This window comes from Ctenocephalides felis, unplaced genomic scaffold, assembly GCF_003426905.1.
Source record: "Ctenocephalides felis isolate EL2017-DRISC unplaced genomic scaffold, ASM342690v1 CF-g0.4_SCAFFOLD_01170, whole genome shotgun sequence".
Lineage (NCBI taxonomy): Eukaryota > Metazoa > Arthropoda > Insecta > Siphonaptera > Pulicidae > Ctenocephalides > Ctenocephalides felis.
Window position 1 is genome coordinate 33,669,153 of NW_020537324.1, and position 21,177 is coordinate 33,690,329.

At 29.5% G+C, this 21,177-nt stretch overlaps 1 protein-coding gene across 1 annotated transcript; it reads right to left on the reverse strand.

The window, feature by feature from the left end:
* Positions 1-4,014: 4,014 nt before the first annotated feature.
* Positions 4,015-19,918, reverse strand: LOC113366054 (1-phosphatidylinositol 4,5-bisphosphate phosphodiesterase classes I and II-like). The gene is made up of 12 exons (XM_026607605.1): positions 19,759-19,918; positions 19,093-19,247; positions 17,888-18,088; positions 15,698-15,877; positions 13,470-13,737; positions 12,782-13,068; positions 10,520-10,785; positions 9,879-10,095; positions 9,299-9,421; positions 8,959-9,090; positions 7,124-7,376; positions 4,015-4,334 (listed from the first exon to the last, which is right to left on the reverse strand). The coding sequence occupies exons 1-11, from the start codon at positions 19,910-19,912 to the stop codon at positions 7,251-7,253; spliced, it is 2,109 nt and encodes a 702-aa protein (XP_026463390.1). The 5' UTR covers positions 19,913-19,918; the 3' UTR covers positions 4,015-4,334; positions 7,124-7,250.
* Positions 19,919-21,177: the final 1,259 nt, after the last annotated feature.

Here is a 21,177-nt window from a genome sequence, read left to right on the forward strand (position 1 = left end):
CATCAGTTTAATAGAAAAATTAGATATAATAGAAGGTTTTAGAATTTATTCAATGGTACAAATGGTCTCTCTGTCAAAATCTGATTTTATAGCAATAATTCCGTAACCATTTACGTTTACCAAAATGTAAGCATTATTTTGTTGACTTTTATCCAATTGGCATAAAATTTTGTATCCAAAGGGCATAATTTTTTTTAAACCAATTGGCATAAAATTTTGTATCATGAAAATAATGGATATCAATCTCGAATACTAAAATATCGAGAATAGCATAATAGCTTGTTGAATTTATATTTTACTCCTTTTCTTAACAGTTTTATTTTCTGATCCAGTTTGCCAGAAGTATACGTGAATAACAAAAATATTGATAATCGTATATTTAATAATATCAATAACATGAAAAGTATCGAAATTTAAAAAAATGCCCATCCCTAAATTACACAAGCAACCGAAATTTACTACTCACATAATCAACACTTGTGCTTACTCGTTAGTATAAAGTGTATTTTTATATATAAAATGTAACAGTTAAGTACAAAAAGCTTATAAATAGACTTTTTTAAAATAATAAAATAAAAAATAAATTAGAAATTAATTAAATTAAAAAAATACGAACGATAACCAACGACATTGTATGGGCCTTGCACATATTTCTGGATTAATTCGAAAACTCAAAAATGGTTCCAGTGAATTATTGATTGGAAAAGGTTTTGATTGAATTTATGTACTTATTTTTTAAAATAAAAGTATATATATTTTGTTTTACTAATAAAAAGAAATCCATTAAAATGATGCAAATGTTGAAAATACAATAACTGAAACGGAGATCAAAAATCTACTTTCTTGATAAACTGCTATTTAATGAAATTAGTATTGAAATTTTCAAGCAAACAATAATGTAGAGATAGACTCTATATTGTAGGGTATTCTGCCGAAGGCTGCATTAAAAAAAATCATAATAGACTAAAACTTGAAGCATTTTATATAAGAAAAATTACATCTTTGACCAATAGCTATATTTTAAATTTAATATTGAAATTTTCAGGCAAATAATAATGTAGAGATAGACTCTATATTATAGGGTAACCTGCCAAAGGCTGAATTAACAAAAAAAAATATAATAGATTAAAACTTAAAGCATTTTATATAAGAAAAACCTACTGCTTTGAGCAATCATATTTCGTAAATTTAGTTTTAAAATTTTCAAGCAAACAATAATAAAGAATAGGACTCTATATTATAAAGTGATCTGCTAAGGGCTAAATTAAAAAAGAAACTTAAGAAATACGAACTAAACCTTTTGACTAAAAAACTAACTCTTCGAGCAATTGCTATTTTTTAAATTTAGTATTGAAATTTTCAAGCAAACTATAATGTAGAGAATAGAGATAGACCTTATATATTATAGTTACCTGCCAAGAGCTGAATTAAAAAAATAATTTAATACTATCTCTCGTTCAATATAAAGAATTTCCAATTAAGAATTTAAATCTTAATTAAAATAAAAATATAATTAACGTAAAATCATTATAAATTAATTGTCAAAATTCCGACAAACCACCAAACCTCGAATTTCACTGTCTTTACAAAAAACTGCCTGGCTCATTTTATTACCATAAAAATATTCAAAAACTTTTGCTCTCTTTATATATTGCTCATTATTTATAAACTAAAATAAACAATAATAAACTAAATGTTAAATACTGAAAATTAAAATTCATTCAAGATAGAAAAACGATATCATAACTAATACAAAGCGCCATGGTAATCTAAAGAAAAATAATCATGCTATAATTAAGCTAAATTTGCTAAAATTAAATCACAACCATTAAAACTGACTTAAAATTTGAATTAAATTAATTAAATTAATTTGAATTATAAACGTCACATAAACTATACAAACAAGTTTTAATTATTAAACTAACAGTTTTAAAAATAGTTGGCTACTTAAGTATAGGGAATGTTCTTCAACAACTTTTTACTAAGAAAATATGAATAGTAATCACACATAAATGAGTGCCATATAATTGCAATACATGATCACAGTCAAATTCTTTACAGTATTATAAAAGCATCACTAAAGTTAATAATATCACTTAATAAAAAAAATGTATGCTAAATCGAAGTTCTTTTAACTACATTCAATTGGCTGTTATTGTTGCGTTATTAATTATTTATAGTAAATTGTGCTGATACAGAAATGTAATGACTAATATAATAATATTCTTATAATGAATTTCTTTTGCTATCTTCACAGTAAATCGTGTGTAAAATTAAATATGTGACCAGGACAATTTTGCTTAAAAATTACTTTAAAAGTTTAGATATAAAAGGTTCAGTTATAATACTGGTATGTTGTCGAAATAGATTTAAATAACAACTTTGGTCGTATTTTTGGTGGTTATTTACATTAAAAGTCTCTAAAATGGTGAATGTAGTGAACTCCCTAAAACACCACAAAACCCTTTTGAAGTATTAATATGGTTTAACAGTACAGACTGGGTACGGTTGTGCCAGGTTACTATAGTGGCAATCGCCCTAACAGTTAAACTATACTGATTTTGAGATAGGGTTCAAAGGAAGAAAGATGAAGTATTTTTGTTCGAACAAGTTTCCATTATTGCTTTGAGCCAGCTCCCTACATTCACATGGGGAGAGTGTTCTTTAAAATAACAAATGTTATTTAAGAAAACAATAAAAAAGAAGGTTTTCCATATAAATATTTTTCTTTTAATCAGAATTGCAGACTTTTATTTTTTGATTATATGTACAACTTTTTTATCTATGATATTATATTATATATTATATATTTTTCGATCTTATATTTTTGGCTTTTGAGCCTTGTATAAAATTCTATTTCACTTTCTTGATAATTGATTTTAAAAAAATCACTTTTCATTTGTTTTCACAATTTTTGGTGATTTACCTTTTAATTTTCAAAAAACCGGGACAATCCGGAACAAAAGATCTAAATCCGGGACAAATATTACGTTTGGAACAAACCGGGACACAATGTGAAAATTTGGGACTGTCCCGGCCAAACCGGGACGTATAGTCACCTTATAAATCATAACTAAAATTATTGCTGATAAAAAAGTGCAACAACCGTACTGGATCTCCCCTATTATGATTAGTTAAAAAAAGCTACTAATTTTTTAACCACATTTTTAATTTTTATAGAGTTCTTTACTTCTGCATTCTGCAGTTGAAGTATAAAATTGTATGCGTTTTTACCACATCACTTCTTGGATTTCGAATGTATTATGCTATCATAATTGATTGAATACTTTGGGCGAAATAAAAAATATTAATGCGTTGAAACTGATATTTCAATAAAATCATATTTAAATGAAAAATTTAATTTTAAAAATTTCTTAATCTGTAAGTAATTTTAATATTGCTTGAACTTCAGCATCACCATCACGAATAAACCTAAAAGTCCAATACATTGTTTGTAAAGAAAAAAATATACATTTTTCACATGTATAAGATCAAGTTGTTTACGGTATCATGCATAATAAAGCAATACATATGGCACTCAAAATATTATAAATTCCTATACCTAGTATATTACAATTCTTAAACTCAAATGCTAGAAATATAGACATTTATTCACTTTATGCTACACCTACTACATAAGTTTATGAGTTTTATATATTTAATTTGAACGACGATAAAATTCACAATAATAGTAAGAATAACAAAAAAATTCAACACGATTTTTAATACTTTTATCTATAAACTCTAATACTTGTGCAGTTTTTGTGAAATCAGTCTTGCAGAATTACCGCAAAAATAATTAACAGAGATAAATAATATTTAAAATACACATATAAAATATATTAATTTGATTTAAATTGAAATTTGATACTATTATTATTTGTCATATATTCATGAATTAAAATATTATAGACAAATCATACTAATATAAAAGTGCTATTAAAATATATTAATTTATTAGCAGGTAACTTAAAACACTATGAGATTTTCTTCAATAAATAAATTTCTGCAGTATTTACACAATAACTAAATTGTTTAATAATACACGAACGCTGAGTTTTTGAAGCGAATATTTTAAAACAGTTTCAAAACGTGGGATCTCACATGAAATCTTCAGATATATTACTATTGCCTAAGATAATTTTCTTTGAATTACCTTCAATTTTGGAGCTGCAATTAGACAAACCGAATCGGTAAATTTGCTTTTAAGCAAGGTTGGAACTGACACACAAATTGCACCTTTAACCATAGGCATATGGTGCTATGTCGAAATTAATTTTCTATCGAGAGATCTATGACGATCTGCATGCTTGCAAACCGCTTTTCATAGGATTCTGTAAAAAAATGTTAAAAAACAATTAAATATTTATCAAATGTTAAATATTATCGTACTTGTCTTCCTAAAAATAAACAGAATTCGAAGAATGCATAATACTATCAAAATATATTTCATAAATATGTATACTCCTAGACAATAAAGATACATATCATACGCCCAGTGCACATGACACCAGATTTCTTGAATATTGCCAGGACAATACAAACCAAATTTTACGATATTGCCAACCATATATTACGTTTAAGCTCGCTTTTTACCACGGCATTATCCTTAACATATTTCTGTCTATAACTTGTTGCCTAGCACAGTCGGAAAATAGTTTCACACCGGTCTTAGTAATCGAATTCTTTTCCCGTATTTTACGAATAGAGGGTGTCCTATTACTAATAGGACACCTAATAGGTTATTAGACGATGGATGAACTGTTAGGAAGACAACACTTTCTGCCAATTACAAAGAAACGGCTTGACCTATCGTTGCGCAAAACTGATCAACGATAGTTCTTATCGAGTTACATCGAGTGACTGAGTTTTTTATCACTGTTTCCATATTATACATTTTTATACGAGTCTATTTATTTATTTTCCTACGAGAATATGCAGTAGCAGCTCTGTTCCATGTTACTTCCATATACATATTTCTGTTAAAAAAGTCTGGTTTTGATGAAAAGCATTTATAGTAAGTGTACCATATTCCGGAATTGACTAAACGTTTGACTTTAAAGATGATTTTCAGAAAAAGTAGGAAAGCGAACCAAATATTTAAAACTGTTCTATTGAATAGATTAGACTTATAGGATTATTATAAAACAACATTTTGCATCGTAGAACACGTCATTTATAGAAATGATCTGTATTTTGCCGAAACACGTGTGTTCATTAGCCAAGTACTTTATCACCATATACAGTTTCATAAAAAATGACGAATCTTTATTAAAAACTTAACTAAAATCTTAACTAAAAATCAACACAATTTCCAGAAGATATCTTCCAACTTATTAGATAAGATAGAATTTAGAATTTTCAAAATTGGTTCTGAGATTTTCGCTCACATGTGGACGAAAAAAATTGCACTTGTACTTATTCTCTTCAATTTGCACTAATTCTAAAGAAATGGTTCAGCCGGTCGTATAACCAACAACCAATGCGAGTAAATATCAATCGAATGGCTTTAATTTTTTTTAAATCGGCTCAGCCGTTTCGGTGAAAACCTTAACAAAAGGTCGAAAATTATTCTTTCCGCACACAGAACACACTGTGTCATTTGATTCAGAATGAAACGTTGAGAAAACATAAAATTAGCAAATCGGATATTCTGGCGAAAACAATCTTTTCCTTCGAAAAGTTTGTGAGTGAAAAACTTGTGTATTTTATTACGAGAGAGTAGGTATTAACTTTCCGTAGGGTAAGTTATTGTAATGGGCCAAAAATCGGAATCGAAAATTTTTACATTTCTCGACGTTTTGAAGGTTTCTGAACATTTTGGCATACCTCAGAAAAAATGGATGTGTGTGTGTGTATGTATGTATGGATACAAATTTCCAGTCACGTTTTCGGGCGCATGGACCAACCGATTTGAATGGTTCAAAAAACATTCGATTCCTGTTGATAGGGAGAAGAGCAGATTAGTTTTTGGCTAAGGCAGGTCCAGCCGTTTCGGAGATACGGAGCAAAGAGTGCAGAAAATAAAAATCGACTTTTTGAGCGAACGGAGCATCTGATTTGAATGATCTAAAAAACATTCAATTAGTAATGATTGGGAGAAGGGTTTATTAGTTTTTGGCAAAGACAGGCCCATCCATTTCGAAGATACTGAGCTAAATATGTAAAAAATGGAAGTTTTTGAGAGAACTAAGCGTCCGATTTGAATGATTCAAAGAACTTTCTGCTTGTCTTCAAAATAATTTTTTTTTTTAAACTTTTTGTATATCGAAAATAATTCAGATTTTATTTTTAATTGTGACTATAGTTTTAATATACTTCACAAATAATTTCAACTTTGCAATTCAGTTTATATAATTCTTATAAATATTAGACAATGTTACAATATTTATAATAATCTATTGAAAAACATTCAGTATTCCTCGAACATTTCGTTACGCCTTAAGGCACGATGCCACCCACCCCACTAGTTTCAAACTTAATTATAAGAGCTAAAAAATATGTACATAAAAAACACCACTAAATTTAACGATAGTTGAAAATAAAAGACAAAAATATTTTAAGCCAATCTTTCGTTATTTCGTGATATGCACGGAATTACATAAACTACCTAGTGTGAACATAATTACGGTATTCATGAAATTGACAATTTCTCGAAAAGTATGTTAAATAATTAATTATAAAGTTATTTTATATTAATATTAACCAATAATTTCATAGATTTAAGTACATTAAACTTAGCGTCACTTATAATTATTAAGGATATGGAAGAGTCTCTTGGGCTAAACAACAACGCCGTACGGGCTACGATCATAAGCTCGATACGGCTTTAAAAATTAATTGAAACATTTAATAAATTGAAACTATTTAACTAACTATATTCTTGATGTTGAATTGTATAAAAATTTTATTTGCGATAAAATGAAAATATCACGAAATTATGTACTACACCGGAATTCTGTACCTGTGTTACCTTAACTACTGTAATTTTAAGATCAAACTGAGTTTGAAATCTCTGCCACTAGCACTGCTATTATCATCTTTTATATAATCGATTAAATAATAAGTATGAATTTATAATAGTCATAAATAACACATTAAATCTAAATGTCATTTAACTCACATTGGCCGTGTTTGGTCAGCTGTGGCTGTCACGGACTGTCGGCGGTCCGACAACAACTATTACATTTACCGCATTTGGAATTGGTTGTGGCGGAGATTGTCTCGCTGATGGTCGAGAGCCGCTCGTGCTACAGCTCCAACGGCTGTTCCTGTAAGCTCGACACCGCCGCCGTGGAGGCGCCACTGCCGGCGGTTTCACCGCACTCGGCGGAACTTATGCGACTAGAATACTCCAGTTCCAAATCATTCTTCGCCTGGTAATAAAATATTGAAAATAATTTAGGTATTCAATCAAATCGTTTTGGCAACAATTTTCAAAATTCTTACTAACTAATAATGAGTTACTTAATTTTGTTACAAAACTTAATATTCTTACAAAAATTTTAGATGGAATTTACAGATTCATAGGTTTACAAAGATGTGTCTGAGAGTACATTACTTACTCCAACGATGCTTTTACCCCAGTCAAATTAAAGCTAAAAAAGCCAAAAATAACTAAATAATAATTTCATAGATAATTTTATAGTAAACAAACCTTTCTAACATAATTTTTTAAAAAATTGTATGGTTTCGACGGAAAATGGGGAAAACTAGATTTTTGCACCTTTGACCTTGAATAAAAAAAATCGCAGATGTCGGATCGATGTGGACTTTTGACATTTCATTTGCAATGGCCTATTTAACATCTGTATCAAATTTCAGCTCTATGCGAATTATTCCTAACTGAAAACTCAATTTGACTGGGGTGTTTGTACAACTATGGTTGTTGATGCCCGGCGCAATGTTTATTAAAAAGTAAATTAATTTCACTACACACGAACACTGTAATTATCTCGAAGGACCAGATATAATTTATTGTTAAAAATGCTATATCATGACTGATATAAAATAACATGAATTGATTAAAAAATAAGTCAATAGTTTAATAAATAATTTGTATTTTTTCCCTGTTAGTATGTTGAGATGGCCTAGCACGTAGCGCATTTTCAACAACTTTAATTAATTTTTATAATTGAACCACTTCCCATAGCCTATAATATTTTCTGGGTTTCGGTTAGACTATCTACTTCATCACCATGTAAAGTTTCACCAAAATCCCAGAAGAGTGAAACTGACGATTCCCTCGTAAGGCAAGAAAATTATTTTATTAATGTTAGGTAAAAGAAGATAGATGTATGGAACTTGTGAGGTTCGAACAATAGTAATATTACATTTCCCTATATATTAGTTTATATTTAAAACAAATTTGTGAATAAAATCGCATCATTTATAATTGGAAATTGTTTCTAAATATCATATGTATTCAATACGTATTGAATAAATTGCAACCTTGAAGTTTGAATCTCCTTAATGAACTGCATCACATGAAAACAAATTTGAATTGGCCGTTATATCCTTGTTTATCACGTCTTGCTTGATTGAGATCTAACAATAATTCTGCTCAATATAAGCAAATTGATACCGATACAAACTCTTCCTCAATATTTTTTCTTACAATTATTCAATTAGAATATTTTAGATAATAACTTTAGATAATTAAGCGAGGAATATCCCACTCGAAGATTGAAAAAAAATGGCTATACAATCTTAAAAAAAATGTCACAAAATAAAAAAGAGAGATATCTCATAGGAGATAATCTCTTCATTGCATTTAAATCCAGTATATTGTCTTAAAAATGTATATTATTTTGATTGGCAATAAAACTATGCAAATAAAAAAAAACTTTAGATAATAATTAAAATTCTTAACCTAAATACCTATATTTTGTTTGAAAGTTTGCAATAATTAGTCAATATAGTACTCTTTTATTTAATAAAATATTTCTATTCCTTCACCTTCAGTCGATGTTCTTCAAGATTTTTTTTCACAAGATTATGTTCACGTTGTAGAACATCAATTCTCCTTTCATAATCTTGAGCAAGTCTAACTCGTTCAGCAACACCCCTTTCCACGATTGCTGTTGCCACCTAAAATCATAACACAATTCAATTAGAAATCAATGTTAAAATAAGGAAAAAATATCTCAGATAAATGAAGTTTTATGTGACTGTTTTTAATATTTTTAAATTAATTCAGACGTAGAGATTGGAATTAAACTTGCTCAATCACTTTTTCCATACAACTTGAATTAATATAAAAAATTTCATAATTTAATAAAATAATGTTATATCTCACTTCTCTTTTCATACGAATGAGTTCATCTCGATCTCGATGCTTTTTAGCAAGATCTTTGACTTCTTTCCGCCTCGTCGTTTCTAATATTTGTCCCAGTTCCGCAGTTTCTCTATCTAGCAAAGCCTGCAAACAAAATAATTATATTAATTAAAATATTTATGTTTAAGTAAGATTTAATATTTATATTAGGGACCTGTACTAGATTGCACAAAATGATTTAGATTAGAAGATATCAATTGGAAACTTACTTAGTACTTATTGTTAGTGAGAAACGAAAGGTTTATTTTCGAAATAAATAGTTAAAATTTTATCCTGATAATTTGAAAAATTAATCTATAAATTAAAATCGCAATTGTTTTTGGTTAATTCAATTGTCACATTAGGAAATTCATGCAACTTGGATTAAGGTAAAATACCACTCAGACCTAGTAGTAAATTGAAATGTGTATAAAGCAAAAATATTGTTTAAACAGTAGCAATAAATGAAAAAAAGCAAACACAATAAATTAATGGTCACATTTAGGAGCCTAAATGAGCAAATCACATCATTGTGTTTGAACCGTTCCTATTATTTGCTTACCCTCAAAGCTTTCATCTGATTCGCCTGAGATTGTTTCAAAGCCTTTTCAGCTATGGAATATATTGTTTCGTGATATCGTTCTTGAAGTTCTTTGAGTTGAATTGCGTGCTCCCGAACCAGTCGAGCTAAAGCTGGACAAGAAGCGGCAGCAGCTACAGCATGACTATCTCCATCAACACTTCCTAAAGAACCCGCCGATGACCAAGGAGCGTCACTGCTAAAAATTAATTAAAAACATCTCATAAAATACAAATAAACCTGGTAACTAAATGTACTACACATTGAATATATAACTAATAGTAGCAATTATTAGTCGGCCAAACTTCGACACTGATTTAAATCGGAGAACTAATTTATATAGAAGAGCCATATCATTTAAAAAGATATACATTTTTTGCTACCTTGATTCAAGATAAATATGCATATAACTCATTAAAAAAACTATCGATATGCGAATTTTAAGATTCATTCTCAGAATCAAAAATTAAATATCACATATCAAATCAAATATCAATAGTGAGAAGAAGATTTGGGAAAACATGATGGAAGTATCAAAATGTCTGTACGCGACCAGAATATTTTATTATACGCAATTTAATTAAATAATATTCTATTACTATATTATCTATTACTATACTTACATATTTTTACTGGATAGCCTCTTCACAAGTTTACTGCTCATATAGAATTTAGAAGATCTTTTCTCAGCTAATCCGCTACCCTCCAAAGACTTTTGCCTTTCCTTGTCTTGTTTCTTACGCAACGATTCTAATTTTTTCTCCATTTCCAAACGTTTCTCAGCAACGGATTTATTTTCGAAAAGTTTTTCCAGTGTTTCAGCTTTGATGTCTTCTGCAGCTATCGCTTCAGGACTTCGCACTGGAATAGCCTGATCGAGAGCTTTTTGCTGAAAAGATAGTAATGGAATTACTAATTTATTATTACCAATTACAAAAATATTTGAAATAGTGATATATGATTTCAACCAATTTATAACATGAATTTTGAATAAAACACCGAATAGTGATTCGAGATGTGGTGCCAGAAAATAAATGAACAAAAGCCAGTGCGAAGACAAAAAGTGGTAAAAAATTTTTCGAATACGGTTGTGAAAAAAAAAGAAATGAGATTGATTACATATTGATATTTTCTGCACAATGTCATTAAAGGTAAAATAAAAAAGCTAAAACAAATGAGACGAAAAAGAATGCAGTCGATCAACGACTTGCGCGAGAAGAGAAAAATACAGGAAAAAGCAATTACACCCGAAAACAGAAATTGGTGCTCTTACACAATGAAAACAATAATATATATATATATATATATATATATATATATATTGTAACGATAATTGGTATTGTCGTCAAAGGGTTGCACAACCCTCAGTGCAAAAGTACTCCCCCACCTACTTCTACTAGGGTTCCTGCAATATAAGGTCCAAGTCGAAGGTTGAAAAGCGTCATTAAGAAATGTAACATCCTCCGAGGAGGTCAATCGGGTCCTGGCACGAGCCGTTAGACCCGCTTAGTGTTTAGTGGTTTGTGTGCTGTGCCAGAAGAGAAGAACCTGTTCCAGCAAAGGTCGAATGTATTATATATTAGCTATTCTCTCCGTTAGCATTTTCCGATACTCCGTTAGTAATTAATAAAGCCGTTACATTACTCCGTTAGTAATTAATAAAGATTCATCAGTACGTTAGAGTTTAGGCACAGGACATGACTGTACGTAGGTTCAGTCATTTCCTCAGATCTGTAATCATAATTAGTTAAATTAAATGATATAAAAGTGCATTCTGTTTCATACGCGTAGTTAGTTGGTTTAGTTTCCACAGGTAATTACAGGGTGTTTATAGAAGTCGGGTTAAGAAATTGGAGTAACGCTTTCGAATGGGGATGCAATGCTAAGATATAATATTTGGCAGTCATTGCAACACCCAAGAAAGGGGGCATCAACCTTTATCCGTCACAATATTCTTATTGCTAGACCTAAAAAGAGTCATGCTTTGTTTCTGTTGTTGCTGATTATTTTATTCCTGAAAATGTCGTAAAGTTTTGCATCTACTTATCATCCGTCACAATATTCTTATTGCTAGACCTAAAAAGAGTCATGCTTTGTTTCTGTTGTTGCTGATTATTTTATTCCTGAAAATGTCGTAAAGTTTTGCATCTACTTATCATCTATATCATCATCTATAACGCTCTATTCAAACACTTGATTAGAACTTGTTTCAAGGAAAGATTACATTACACTTACAAGAGTAGGTATATATACTAAAAACGTGGTTAAATCAAATTGATATATTGTTATGAATGTGCACAAAACTCTCCCTGTCTTTATATGAGTTCTTCCTGAGTGTCCAGAAGAAGTATGCAATTAGCCCACAGTCGTGAGAGTAGTCTTCTTTTGTGTATGTAAAGTATTGGCACTGAGGACATCCCTAAGTATAAAATCAGGGCCATCAAACGCGCGGTCCAGAGTGCAAAATGTCTAATAAACTATTTTTATAAGGTGAGCTAAAAGAACAGCAACAGGTCAGCGCATCGGCAGCTGTCACCGAACCGAAAGTAATTTAATATAACACAATATGTGATTAATGTGTAATGTGAATCGGGCCCGAAGTATGGACATGTTCGGACACTATTTGCACCGTGGGTTAAATAAGTCTAGGATAAGTTGTATGTTTTATGTTAAGAAATGTTTAGAATATGTATGTCAAAATAATTATGTAATTAAGTCAATAACACTCTCATTAGTAGTTGTAATATTTAAAGTAGTTTTGCAGGAATTAGTAACTAATAATATACAAATCAATTCGTAACAATATAAAATAAGCAAATTACAAATAAATGTGACTACTTTTAATATAATGTTTCGAACAATTGTATTTATCTTTAGTTACTCACTAAAGCAGCTGAAATCGTTCTGACAACAGGCATGTCACCACCGCTTGCTCCGCTACTTGTGACCTCGTTCTGACCGTCACTGAATTCTTTGTCATCATTTCCACCAGTCAGGGAAGAGACGGTAGCAGCGTTAGCCATTAGACCGCCGCCCGCAACCATTCCTCCCAAGGCGGTGCTGGTAACCACACTAGCGCGGTGATGTAAACGGGGACTACCACCGGCTGTTATTGAATGAGGACTGCCGCCGTCTGATGTTAGAAGCTCTCGTCTGCAGGCGACGTTTGATACTGCAAAGAATTTTTTTAATTTTATTAGTTGTACAATGTAGACATCAAAGTTAATCGTTCGGTTGGATAATAAGTATAGAAGTAGGCAATTTTTTTGTAATCAAATTCGACTGGACGATCAGAGCGTTTTTCATAATTTTTGAGTAAAAAATCACCAGAACGAAATTTGGCAAACCAGTTCTGACACTGCTGATATTTAAGGCTTTGCCACCAGAAACAGCGCATAACCTTTTATTGATTGACAGCTAAATTGCCTACTTCCCAACCACAAGAGATATGTCACATTTGGCCTACGTCAGCAAACTTAAAACTTCTATTAAAACTAATATTATACAAAATTATTAACAAATGATAATGCCCAGTTCCAATTTCTCTTATAGACGTATTCATTATCTACTTACTGGTCATTCTACGCTGAGGTTTAGCAACTAGAGAAGAGATACTGCCACTGCCTGTCGTACTAGACAGGTGCACATTTGCATCCCCTTTTGTATCACATTTGTCACCACCCTCACCCTTGTGGTCTTCTTCTCCATCAGCATTCAATTCTGGTTCCATATCTTCTGTGAGCACAGCCAGTTGCTCTGCACGTTTGTCCAATGCACTTTGATATTTTATCGGATTCGCGAGTGCATCGGCAATGTCCACAAAGTTATGCGGAACGTAATCCTGGAAAGAATTATATTAATTTATATATTATAAAAACACATTAAAATATCATAATGCCGTATGAATAATATTTAATTAATTATGAATTGATAATTTCCATATAGTTCTCACATAGATATTAGGGATTTCATGTATCATAATTATACTGGAAAACATTTTACTAATTCAGTCATATATTATTATTATTCGAAAATTATGCATAATAAAATTCATTTTTATGTATTTTTAAGTATTTTGGAAAACCATCAAATTAAAATATAAAATATGATATATATATATATATATATATATATATATATATATATAAATATACAGGGTGTCCCAGAACTTAACCTCAAACCGAAACGGGGTGATAGTATTGCCCTGATAAAAATTAGAATAACTAGTGGAGTGCATGGCATCGTGCCTTGAGGCAAATTACTGGAACTTACCGTACCGTCATTGAAAATCTTGATACGGAACCCAAAAAAATTTACACAAAATGTGTACACATTATGAAAATCTCTATAAAATGTCTGATAATTTGATGTACATATATGTCCAATAAATATTTTTGACCGCCAAATGACATTTTTTCTAAATTATTTTTATTGAGAGGCCATAACCGCTGAACCTGCCTTTGCCAAAAACTAATCAGCACGCCTCCTTATCAATACCAATTGAATGTTTTTAAAATCGACGAAAATTTGTATCCGCACACACACACACACATACATCCATTTTTTCTAAGGTATGCCAAAATGTTCAGAAACTTTTAAATAGTAAAAATATATGAAATTTTCATTTTCGTTTTTTTTGCACTTATTATAAATTATTTTTAAATTTGTATCCGCACACACACATACATCCATTTCTTCTAAGGTATGCCAAAATGTTCAGAAACCTTTAAAACGTAAAAATATATAAAATTTTCATTTTCGATTTTTTTGCAATTACTATAAATTGCCCTACAAAAAGTTAAAAAATTGCTCACGTTATTTAGAAATTGGCAACCTAAAAATTAGGTAAAACTATGACAATTTTTTAGTCACATTATATTATATATTATTATAACATAATTCTAAATCACTCTACATCAATTATGAATCACCAAAGCTCTAGATTGCACTTAAAAGCTCATAATTTTGAAACGTGAGATATTTTTTAAAATTCTTTTTTCAGGATAATTAAGGTCAATACTATCACCCCATTTTGGCTTGAGCTTAAGTTCAGGGACACCCTGTATATATAGCTTGAAATATGACTATAAAATATATATGCTGTTATATTTCAGAATTTTTCAAAATATCTTTCATTAGGGTCAACAATCTGAAACAAACTTATAGGATTGATGAATAAATATTTAATTCAATGAAAAGACTAAATTTTGATATTAAATTTAGACTAATTTGAGATTGAATTAAGACTAACCAAATTAAACTAACCGAATCAAACTTATTAAGTTACTAAAAATATTTATAATTTAATGAAAATATTAAATTTTGATATCATATTTATATATAGGACACTCGATACGTTCTTTTGAACTAAGATGCCAACTATATATTCTCTTAAACTCCAAAACAAAACCTAAGCATAATTCTGGTGGATTTGTTTGAACAATATATTGAATTTCAAAAGATGCGAAAACTTGTAAAATATATTTGCTGCATAACTCCAGATTGCTCCCGGACAAAAACTTTACTACTAACAATATTTGAAAAGTTTTGATATATTTTCAAGTAGAATATGGAACAATATTTTATAATATATATCACGGTAAGGTTTCAAAAGTAGAACTGTTACTGATAGAATAGAAACTGGACTGGAAATGTCGAAGAAGAACGCGGATATTTAATTTAAAACATATATACTAAAGCGCAAAATCTAAGAAAAGTGGTAATCTTATAGCTTGACCTACTTGAGAATAAAATATTAGATGAAGACTAATTTTATTAATATTATAAATTATTTACTATACCTTAACTACTATAGATAAAAATAATGTGGCTAATGGTAGAGGTAAGCCCAATTCTGTTCTTAGCTGCACATGCTTATAACCAGGACAAAGACCGACAACTGGCAGAACTCGGTGTCCAAGAAATCTGCCACCTTCTTCGTAAGCTGCCAACCTGATGCTTGCCAGTTCTGGTAGTACAACCTAAATAAAAACACAATATTATTATTCAAAACAGATTTTTTACATGAAAGATATACAAACTTACTGAAATACAAAAATTATATACGAAAATGATTCTCAAATTTCAGTCACTTCATTTTTCTGAAATCTGCTGTAGTTGAAAATAGAATAATTTTTATACAAAATTTAGTGTTTCAGAGAACTGTAATGTAGCATATCGATTAGATGTGAATTTAAAGTATGTTTTCTTAAAATCAATAGATTATTTTAAAAACCAAATATAAGATCTAGAATTAGTTAAGTTGGATATTATGGTGAACACGGGGTATTCTAATATTGTCTAGGATTATGGTATTATTTGTATAATACCATATTTATGTCAAAACGTAAGTAACTCATTGGAATCATTTAGAGTTTTTTCGAAACTTTTCATAGTATCTCACATATACATACATACACATCAAAAACTTTAGATAAGTATTGTTTTAACAGTTTTATAGTTAAAGTTTCTAAGAAAAAAGAGACGCAGATGCAACGTAAGATCCATTATGAAGTATGCGGCCTGCTATTTGTATTTGGATTATTTATTAAATTCTGTATATTTAAAAGAATATCGAATACTTAAACTTGAAATGAAAATATTCAAAATTAATTAGTTATCAGTTTTAGAAAAAAATGGATATTAACCCAAAATATATGCAAGAAGGTTTGTCCGAGGACAATGATTTAATAAACACAAAAATAAAATCGATAAAAAATCTTACTGGATTTAGTTAGAAATAAACAATTTGCTATTCGTAAATTATTTTATAAAAAAAATTATTTTATATAAAAAACAGATTGTTCTAAAATAATAAAAACATGTAATATAAGTAACAATATTTAGTAATTTAGAATTAGCATCTTTTTAAGAAAAACTAGGAAAATATAATATAATGCATATTATTGAGTTATAATATAAAATATTTAAAAGTTTAAAAAAGTTTACACAAATTTAAAATCTGGATAAATAATTTTGAAATTGTATATCTATAAAATTTTACAATTAAAGTAAAAACTGAATATTTTTCTAAGTCTTCCACAGCAGAATTAAATATGTAAACAAAAAGATATATAATGAAATATAGCATAGTGAAAAATAATGAAAGAATGATAAACGGATTATAAAAATGAAGCAATTAACTGACAACTTAAAAGAGAGCACGTAATGAGATTAATTAAAAGAAGTAGCACAAAGAGTGAAAAATAATAATAATTTGCATTTTTTAGTATTAAAAGTATATTCAAAACAAAGTAATATGAGATATATTTTGAAGAAGATTGTCATATCTCCTCTTCTGTAAAAGTCTATTATACTTGTTGAAAGTAAAAGCATTTAAGTTATACTGTATTATAATGAAAAATTAACTGAAACACTGAATTTGCATATATACATTGTATTAATTATAATTATGTCGTTAAATGCCTTATAACTAGCTAATCTATTTAACAAGTTTTCTAAAGTTTTGAATATTAAGTGAGGCAATATTATAATTGATGACAATATTAACAATTGAGTGAGGCAATATTGACATTGATCTCACGAGCAGGGGCAAATCTCTGGCAAAATAGACCGTTAGAAAGCATTGCTATGGCAATGCCATGTTACGCTCTTTTCTTGGTAATAAAATTGTCAAAATGCTATATATTTGCTATGTGATCAGGCGTTTTAAATCATTAAGATGCAGTTACGATAACATTTTGGACATTTGAGGATTTTCTAGGTTAGGTTCTATATCTAAACTGTCTTATTGCACTGAAAATACAATTTGACCGTTTTCAGTACCAAGAAAGAAGCGTAGCATAGCGTTGCCATAACAACGCTTTGTTACGTTCTATATATTACCGAAGGATTTGCCCTTCGTATTAAAACATGCACAAGACGTATTTCTGCATTTGTGCCTCTAAGTATGAAAAGTCTTACTTTTTTATCGTTATTTATTATCTAAAGCAATTTAAAGCATAATCTGAAAGTGTATCTATTAAGTTTACCTTTTTGAAAACGAAAGGTTCATCGCCATAAACAGGATTGATGCCATTGTTCGGAACGGATCTCGTCCGGAATCTCTTTCTGACGGTGTCTGCTGGAAGACCATACATGTCCACTTCCACATACGTACCAGCCCTCCTGTCTGTTAAAAATTGCCCAGAAATCACGCTGATTGATACGGTACCAGCAATTATGCCGTCTACCTGCGAAAGCACCCACTTCGCACGTGATTAACATTGAAAATAACTTTTGTATAACATATAAAATATTTATTGAAGTATGCAGGAGCATCTCATCATGTATAAACCCATTATATAAAATAGACACATCTTGATATGAAACTTATTATCGTCTAGAAGTTACATTACATCTAGCACTGACCGCTCAAAATTTGATTTCAAAGATTACAATATCTAAAATTTATTTTTCTTGGTTTGAATTCAAAAGCTCATTTATGAATTAATGGATGAAAAAATCACAGATTGATAGAACCAAATTAGTTAAAAATTGTAATACTAGTGACAAAATTTAGATAGGGTATAGCGAGTTTTGAAGGAACCGCGGGTAAAAAGGTCCACCACGGATATCTCAAAAACAAGTAAAATTAAGAATTTTTTAATAACAATGTTTGAAAGTAGAAGAATATAGATTTATAACCACCACCAACACCTTGATTATTACGACGTTGCTATCGGGGGATAAAAGGCAATGTTTGAAGATCAATAACGAGACCTTGATATAATTTTTAAGTATATGTTATTTAATTGTTTTATAAGATGGATTGTTAATTTTTAATGAGATTCAACAGTTTTGTTATACAACTTCTATGAAAGCCTAAACCTATGTGGAGTAAAAAGGATCAGCTGAATTGGTCTGAATGAAATACTGAATGGAAATTCTAAAATATTTAGTGTAACAAAATTAACTTGATCAACTGCAGACTTGCACAGAAGCTTCAATATAAACACTATCAAATCAAAAAGGATAGAATAGATTAAATTTGATATTATAACAATTTAGAATATCAAATCTTGGATTCGTTATAATTCAACTATATTTTCATCTTCTTGCGTATAGTTTTCAATCACTAAGCCTGTTTGTTACTGTTCTTATTCCAAAAAGATAAATAGCGTTTTGTAACTTAAATCTCGATTTCAAACATTAAAGATCTCGAAATTTAACAAAAATTAAAGTATTTTATCCTTACCGTAGATTCTGCAAATGGATCTAGACGCCTATCTTTCCTTCGCATGAATTCTGGTTTTAAAATGTATCCGCACCTGCGATTGTATTCAAATATTCCTAAATTCAATTGCATGGCCAAATCCAAAGTCTGATAGTTGAGAGCTACTAACTGGCATCCTGTCAATAAAATAATATTTAATGTACAAAATGCAAAAAATATTTTGCTTCGTATACAGATGTACATATAAATTATACATCATACATTTAATATGGATCGATCAGAGTATAGTTTGGTATGGCGTGTTGGTCAAAAATGAAATACTCAGACATAGTCAGATGTACAAAAGCAGGTTGATTGATCAACCTAAAAGTCTAGCAAGAAAGTTGTTGGACAAATTTAAAAACGAATTATTGAAAAAACTCTAATGACCTATTTGAAGCCTAATAGCAATTTTATATTTTTTCCTATAAATTGCACATCACGGGACATACATATTAGATACTTCAAGTTTTTTTTTACTATATAAACAATTGTTTAATGTCTTATGTAGATAGATGGTCAAGCAAATAAAAAAAACTGTAAATTACCTAAACACCGAAGAAATTGCAGAATATATCACAACAAATACCATACTATAATATAAATCATATAATAACAATTAAAATGGATTTTGTATGAAATCAATACCTGCATTCCAAAATATTTGCGGCATGAAATTACTGCTATCAAACCTCGTACCAGCTGGATAAACTCTGGACAGTTGATGTTTGTTATAATTCACAAATTCAATCGGTCTTTCTTTCAAAAGCAATGTCGCTTGCTTTTCATCGAATGACGACATTTCATAAAATCTGAAGTAGAAAAAATCGAATGTTTAGAACCTGTTTTCATAATCAAAAATGAATCTTATGAAAAATTATATATTATCACTTTTTGAGTTTTTGAAAAAGACTGTCAAAAAGTTAGGTCTTCGCTATTCAATCGTGCATTTCATACATAAAACGTAACTTCCAAATGGCACAAGCGTCAGAATGTTATCTTGAGTTCGTCTTCACGCATGTGTTATCAGTTTCATTATTCAAGCAATTATTTAATATAAAACTTAAAAACCAAATATTTTGGTGAAAATTACAAAATTACGGAGATTGAAAAATGGACAGAATACCTCCAATCATATTCAGGCGAATTATATAAAAGTAGGTATACTTAGCACAACAAATAGTACACTACAAAACAAACAACTACAAAAGTACATTATGCAATTACCAAGTATACATGATAAAATTCTCTAATATGTTTAGTCTAAAATTTCATACGTTTATTTTAAAACACCAAAATTAATGTTTATATATATAATTCAGAGTTATAAAATGCTGTAGGATACCTTCACAAAACTCTTAAAACTATCATAATAAATTGATTTTCCAAACTATAAAAAAGTACAAATAGTTATAAAACTATTAAACAATTTTTATTAGTCTATTGAATCATAATAAAATGATAAAATGAAGTTTATTGAGAAGCATAATGTAATAATTTTAAATTAATTAGAGTACTTGAGAACTTTTCCAGTAAATGCAATATCAAACAACAGATAGGGAAATAAGGACAAAATGACATGGCATTTTCAATGCAATTTATTTATATAATAATATTATAGTCATTCTTAATTGTTTTTACCAGTCTTTTTTCATTGACTACCAGCAACGTAGTGTTTCAATTAAGTAGAATCTACAATAACATATTTATAACGCAAAAATGCAACTAGTTACAAAAACCATTTTGTCCATATTGTACGTACAAAATGAACATACTAAGTTACTAATTTTTAGGAAGACAGTTCACAAATTAAACGTTTGGTCTACTTTGGGACAAAGGCGGAAAATGCATGACCCCAAAAGGAACAAGTCACACATCTTAACTAATTTTCGACAGATTCACAATTGAAACAGAGGGTTTTGCAATAAATTCAAGCCAATCACCTTTAAATCACCTTTAAAAGGTTTAAATTTTACTTTTTCTTGCCCTCGAATGAACTCATCTGTAGTGCTTGCGAAATAATACTACGTCATTTTGTTCATAGTCATTTTGTTCGAAAGTGAATAA